Here is a 7,760-nt window from a genome sequence, read left to right as displayed (position 1 = left end):
TCAATATTGAATTGTTGTACGATATTTGATATTAAATTCAAATCAAGCTATTATGTATGTTATGATTATTTGATATTATATTCGAATCGAGCTATTATTTGATATTATATTCGAATCGAGCTATTATTTGATATTATTGTTTGATTGATGTGAATGTTTAGTACGTGGGGTACCAATTAAATGGGAAAAAAGTAAATAACCAATTAATGTGGAATTATATGTCATTTGTTGTCTTATTTATGTTATTTGATGTAATGTTGTATGTTGAAATGTCATGGAGAAATATAAATAACAAAATATACAAAAAAATGCTGATATAAGTATCAGCGACCGGTATTTAGGTATCAGAGACCGGTTTCACCGGTCGCAGATACCTTTTCATGACGTCAGTAAAAAACAACTGCGACCAAAAAGTTTGGTCGCAGAAAAATTATCAGCGACCGAATGACGTCATTCAGCGACCGGTGACGTCATCAGGAGGGTATCTGCGACAATGCTTTCAGCGACCGAGGTATCAGCGACCAGTTTGATTTTCTGCGACCGGGGCCTATACTTTCTGCGACCGGAAAACCGGTCGCAGAAAGTGGGATTTGTTGTAGTGCCTACTACACTTTAAGTAAATATTTGATTATTATTGAGAAGGGCTGAACTATATAAAAAGTTTTGAAAAAATAAAATTTAATTAAATTTCAATATATATAACTAAAATTTAAAATCATAGGAGTGGCTTAGCCACCTTTCTAATACACTGAGATCCACCCCTAATTAGCAGCCTTGCAAAGACAAATTTATGAGGCCCAAATCCGAACAAAAAGTACCACATCCACATTGTCTGAAAGCTACTTCCTACACTCTAAGCTCTTCTCCAAACTTGGCTCATGTTCATAAGACAAAAACTTAACACAAGCAATCTAAAGAAACAAACAAAAAGTAAACTCTTAATATTCATAGTAGGTAACTAGTCCCTCCATCCATGCTTCTAGCTCTTCTTCAAACTTTAAATTTAAAGGGAGAATTGAGAGAACTAGAAGTTCACTTAATTTGCTTTGAACTAAATAATCCAATTAAAGGAATCATTGGTTGTCTTAGTTGGTAATTATTCATTTTGTCCATCAGCAATATTAATATTATCCTTTCAAGTTTTATACATCTTAATAAAATTTATATGTGTACATAATTAGGAGGCTCCGCGTACACATATATATGGTTAACATCTCTAATCATATTCATATATTCATGAACCTAATTTCTATATATATATATATTTCCATTAACAGTAAAGAAAAATGTTGTAGATATTATATAGATATCTATCTCATGCATCTGATTAATTTGTGCGGTAGCTAGCTTAACAAATTGCTTGAATAGAATTCATAGTTGGTAGCACCGATCTCTTGACGTGAAAGTCAGAACCAGGATTTAAATGCCACACAACTAATTAATTAATTTCTTTACGCAACAGACCATTTTACCACTTTCGTTTTTCCATTGAACCCTATTTTTTTTTACTACTTAAATTAATATATTGGACTCGATCGATCGGTCAAATAATTTATAGAGAAATTAATCACATTAGTGGCAAAAGCATGTTGTTGGAATTAACAAAGCAACTTGTTAAGTAGAATATGACAAATGGGATATATATATATAAGTGCTGACAACATGTCATCAAATTAAAAAACGTTAGTCAACAACTTATTATTGGTCGCATTTAAATTTAATTTAGCAGAACAAAGTTGCAACGTGAACTCACAAGGAAGCACATGTATTTGAAATCTTGAATATATAGTTTAATAGTTACCCTATATCGATCTAATATATAATTAATGTAATATATGCACACATCACTGTTATAACGTGTTGCAAAAGCGAATATACCTGTCCAAAATGCGCACCAAAACTAGGTTATAAATAAAGGGTCCAAGAGAACTGGTGACCCACCCATTGGCCAATCATACATTGTACAAATAATTAAGTTTAATTTGAAACAAACCATGAAGGCTCTTTTCCTTTTGTCTCTGTCTCTTCTTGCACTTGTTGCTTCTGCTAAAGATAATTTTGATTTCTTCTACTTTGTTCAACAGGTTAGCAACACTACGTACATATATATTTCTTTTACAAGAATACATATATGCATGTACTAATTTCAACATATATATCTCTAAATTAACCTAATTAATTATTTTTTCTTTGCTTTTCAAAATGCATGTTTCATGTGCATGCTTAATTAGTGGCCGGGATCATATTGCGATACGAAGAGACATTGTTGTTACCCGGTGACAGGAAAGCCTGATCCTATCTTCACCATCCATGGATTGTGGCCAAACTACAATGATGGTACCTACCCTTCAAGCTGTGACCAGCAAAACGAATTCGATGCCACAGAGGTATATATATATTTTCCTTTCTAATTTCATTCGACTTTTAATTGCTCATCTCGCAATCTTTATCTCAACACTGAACTGATAATGAAAGTAACATGTAAACCAGTAATATGTTGTTTAAAGTCCGTTGAAATTACAATACAACGCATTGAGTAAATTTTACTGCACAAGTACTTTTACGTACCAAACTTGACAGGTACAGTTTCGCATGTACCAGGGCATTGCTGCATACTATCGGTACAGAACGGAACTGCTTGTTTAATAAAATAAATTTAGTCTTCCTAAAAAAGATAAAATAACTTTAGTTGGAGTCATTTGTCTAATGATTCATTTTCGATCTGGAGCTAACAGGTCAAAATGATTCATTTTTTTGTAGTATATTCTCATATCATGAGGAATAATAGACCAAGATTAGTGGCTTTAATTGCAAGAAAAAGAGAGAAGCAATTACTTTTGCTGTAATAGACCAAGATTTTTATAGCATAATAATAACCAGTAAACAGTAAACAGTAAACAGTAAGCAGAATTTTAATTAAATGAATGCGCGCAGATAGAGGATTTACAGAAGACAATGGAGGAGTACTGGCCCACATTGGCATGCCCGAGCGGCGATGGTCTCAAGTTTTGGGGCCATGAGTGGGACAAACACGGCACCTGCGCCGAGTCGATCACACTCGATCAGCACTCCTACTTCCTTTCTGCTCTCAATCTCTACAAGAAGGCCAACCTTCTCCAAGCCCTCCAAGACGCCGGTACGTACACACACACATATATATATTTGCATTTTATTTTATATCAGAATATATGTTCTGGTTTATATTATAGGAAATCTAAACTAAGACCTATATTGTGCATTTTTGTTTAGGGATTGAACCGGACGATCGTTTTTACAGCGCGGACAGCATAACGCTTGCGATAAAAGAGTCGGTCGGATTTACACCTGGTCTTGAGTGTAACAAGGATGGATCAGGTAACCAACAGCTTTCTGAGGTCTACCTTTGCGTCGACAAGTCCGGTCAGAAGTTCATCAACTGCCCGAATTTTCCAAGAATATCATGCAGAAAGCAAGTCCAGTTCCCTTCATTCTGAGTTGCATGCAAATTTGGTTTACTTTTATTTGCTTCCATTCAATCTTTTTTTTTTAATCACATGTTTGGGCCACTGTGGCAAATAATTGTTGTACACGTTTATTTCTGAAAACTTTCCCTTAATGCAGCAAGTTTAGTCATGTCAATTCAGATTGAATTATTTGAATTGTAACCTATTGTGCAAGCAAACTCTTTCCTTCGACCCAAAGACAAGCAAATACTGGGCCGGGCCAAAATTTAGACCCATTTATATTGGAAAATAACCTACAACGCTTTGCAAATATTGGGCCGGGCGTAATATATTTTTATTTTATTTTTGAAAGAAGGGCTTGTCAGTTGTCAGTTCATTTTCATTGCTGAAAATTGTTAATCACAAACTCTCTGATTAGAATCCGCTACTGAAATATACCCAAAACAACATTATATATATTTAAAGCAGCATTCTATCCTCCTCTCTATCCAGATAAAAGAAAACCCTATCAAAAAGCTTTTAACTAGTTTTACACTAACAACTTACAAACTCTAATTTGAACAATGTTGCCATTTTGCTATATATTCTTGTCAAATCAAGGGCACCTCTAAAATACAAAGAAGAAGATAGAGAGAGAGAGAGAGAGTAGAAATGAAATAGATTAGTATCATCAATTCAATTCATGAGGTAGTGACAGGTTGGTTGGATGAGGATTCATTAATCTGTAGCATTTAATATGTCCCGAACTCCAGCTTTGTAGGATACTGCAACTATTTTTCAATTTATGGAATATTAACAGGCTTTAGATTGTGCACAAATTTAGGTTCATATTTTCGGACATGATGACTCATCTCAAATTCTACAAACTTAAATGCCTTCCCTTCTTCACCAAAAAGTAAGTAAATAAATCAAACAAGTAAGATGACAACAAATTCAACAATATTTATCATTCAGGTAAAAAGTATATATTTTACAAGTTAAAAAAAAAATAGAAATATGAAGAGGTAGGACCATAAAATTGAGATAGAGACTGAATAAATAAGTGTTATGTAATTTAATGTAATTTAATTTTATGAAGAAACCAATAATATATATTTTTGTAAAATTTTTAAAATTTAAAGGATAACTGAAATATTTCAATTTATAGGTTCCCTTCTACCTAATTCCAACCCTGTAAATATGTTATTAGCCTTATAGACTGATTGTTACTAAATTAAAAGGCATACATATATTGTTAACCGTATAATTAATTGTTTATTAAATTTCATACAATCTGGTTCTTATAAAAGTTTATTCAAATTTTATTATATTTCACAATTGAATATATATTTCTTCTAAATTATAAATATAATATTTATCTATCTAAACATGATAACTCGTGTATTTAATACCGACGTAGTAAACGTTTTTATATATGCCTAATTGTTTACAAAGAGGGATGGATCTATTTATCCAGAACAACTTAATATATTTGCCTAATTTGAGTTTAATATTTGTAAATCCTAGTTAATTTGACATATTTGAATCTAATTGTATTAGTATAATATTTTTCTTTTGAACTGGGATAAATTTTGATACTTTCACTATTTGATTGGATAAAATCAGAGCTTGCGCTTTGAAAAAATTCCGCCAGGAATATTGAGCGATAATAAACGAATATTTTTATTTCAATAATACATCGAACCTGGCAGCCACTGCCCGGTATTTCAAAAAAAAAATAAACGAATATTCTTCTCAATCAATTCCTTGGACCAGGTCCATTTAATTTTCCCCAAGAAGGCAGTAGTAGAGTAGCATTTGCCAGATGTCCTATTGCTTATATTATATATGTCATCTCTGAGAAAGAGATATCAGATATGGACGAACAAGATTTAACCTTTTTTTATGTTTAGTGCATGATTAGGCTTTTTTTATTTTTTTTATTTTGGCGTCTTGCTGGAAGCAAATATTGAAGAGGGTTCACTCAGCAGTTAATTGCCAGCTAAAGGTCTCCAGGCCTACCACCTAATTAATCTAAACCAAACAAACCAAGGAAATTACATTTGTTTCTCATCCCCAGTTTGTACCATATATAACAAACCCAATCAGATGTTATAGCCCAAATCAGGTTCTTATTTATAAAAGCTCCAAGTTTGTCTTGAACTGTCCCAATCAATCCACTGCCAATAGGTACTTCAATGGGACTTATATCTAATTATTTACACTTTACAGCTCAATTATTTGAAAACATTCAAAGCATCATTACTGTGAAAGTGTATTTTATTAGTTAAGGGAACAAATTTTATCTAGGTGCTATTCAGTATTCAGAAAACATTTTTTTTATTTAATTTGTTGGTTTTAGACTTTTAGTAGATCAACTTCGTTTGTTGTTGTTGTTGTTAAAATATTGGTTTGGTATCTCACTTGATTCAAAAATTCTTAATTCTTAGACTATTCAAAAGTAAAGATTTTCAATTTATTTTAAAAATGGTATTTTTTTTTATAAAAATGGTATTTTTTTTTATAAAAATGAAAATTTTAATTTGCAAGTATGTTTTAATTTAAAGATCATGCTCAACGGTTCAAATCGACTATTTAAACTCTGAAAACGAATATATAGTACCATAACCTCACTAAAATGAAATTGTAATTTGAAATTTTGATATTTGAAATGTGATTTATACATATGCATATTACACACAAGAAAAATGATAAAATATGATATAATTGCTTACCGTACATTAAATGGTGCTTCATAGGAATTCGTATCCTCTGTATTAACTAAAAAAAGAATCTTTTGAGTGAATGCATCTTGATCATCCAATCCGCTTTAAAATCCGTGTAAACTAGATCCGCACAAATATTAAAGAGCCCTTGCATAATAGATGGAAATCGAATTAGCTCCATTTAATGTTAAGTAAAAAAAATACTCTTTTGAGTTAATACAGACAATGCGGACTCATTTGATAGAATGTCAAATAACTTCAAATTATATGAAATTTGATACTTATTAAATCTACATGGTAAACAATATGTCTATACTTTTTAAATTTAATAATTTTGACTTTGATATAGAAGCTGTCATTAAAATTATTACATTTATCAATAATCGATCCACCCATAAATATAATTAATGTTGTCAATGCGCTATACATGTCCACTGATGCTTCATAGAATTTAATTTTAAAAAAAAATATTCCCAAAAAATGAAATGATTAATCTGTATCGAATATCGATAATACGGTTGAGGTAGGTAGGTAACTCGGTGCCAATTGCCATCTCCTCAAAAAAAAAAAAAAAAAAAAAAAAAAAAATCGGTGGCATGAGAAGCTAGAAAGTTGGGAATCATTTCCTCATAACCAATATATAAACAGACGGCCCAGAGACATGCTCCCACTTGTTAAACAACAGTTTCGCTCTGCAATCCTTTTTGGTAGAATTCCATAGGAAGGAACTACGTATCCTATTTCTTAATCGCTCTTGGACCAACAATGCTCACACTCTATTATCACAAAAAGTTTGTAATCAAGGTTTTAAATAGCGCGCTATAGTGGCACTATAGCACTGCTATAATATTTTCGGACCATAAAAACTATAGCGTTATCGGTAGTATGGCGCGCTATAGTGTTGCTATTTGGATATAGTGCTATTTTTTTTAGACATTCTGCTATGACACGATATGCTATTTAAACCTTTGACTATAATAGAACATAAAATATTTTGGGTCTCCATTTTTTCTTAGTATAAAAATGTAATTGATAAATTAATTAACTATTTGACTTCTTAATATTTTTCCATATACTAAAAAGTTTTGATGGCTTTTTAACAAGATGTATGAATCAAGAGAGTTTTTTCTTACGAGTGAAACATTTTTCTTTAATGATTTTTATTGATTGGATTTATTTTGCTAGTTTCACACATAATTTTTGAATGATGGTGTCAAACAAAAAAGATGTATGGTTCCACGATAATCAATATTTGGTCAAAATGTGAAAAACTTGCATTGTTTTATGTTCTTATTTGCTATTATTCTTAGTCATAGTTTGAGATAAAATTTAGTGATAATGATCTATTAATCAACTGTCTTTACAACTGATCTTAATAATTTTCTTATGACTTGATTTGAAATCAAATATTTATGGACAATAATATTTGATTTCATTCTTTAAAAAAGAATAGATGTTTTGATATTGAAGTAACGATTTCATGTGATATTTGTTGAGTATTTGATTTTGTGATGGTTTATGAAATACATATATTTGAGAAAACAAGAATAAGTCACAGAGATAGAGATAAAGAGTGAAAGAGAGAAAGAAGTCATAAAGATAGGGATAGAGA

At 31.2% G+C, this 7,760-nt stretch overlaps 1 protein-coding gene across 1 annotated transcript; it reads left to right on the top strand.

The window, feature by feature from the left end:
* The first annotated feature begins 1,934 nt into the window (after positions 1-1,934).
* Positions 1,935-3,525, top strand: LOC144555520 (ribonuclease 1-like). The gene is made up of 4 exons (XM_078303897.1): positions 1,935-2,084; positions 2,232-2,387; positions 2,935-3,136; positions 3,250-3,525. The coding sequence occupies exons 1-4, from the start codon at positions 1,995-1,997 to the stop codon at positions 3,471-3,473; spliced, it is 672 nt and encodes a 223-aa protein (XP_078160023.1). The 5' UTR covers positions 1,935-1,994; the 3' UTR covers positions 3,474-3,525.
* The last annotated feature ends 4,235 nt before the right edge of the window (positions 3,526-7,760 follow it).

Source organism: Carex rostrata, chromosome 6, assembly GCF_964058835.1.
Source record: "Carex rostrata chromosome 6, lpCarRost1.2, whole genome shotgun sequence".
Lineage (NCBI taxonomy): Eukaryota > Viridiplantae > Streptophyta > Magnoliopsida > Poales > Cyperaceae > Carex > Carex rostrata.
The sequence above is the reverse complement of the archived record's forward strand: the minus strand, read 5'-3'. Positions and strand labels throughout refer to the sequence as shown.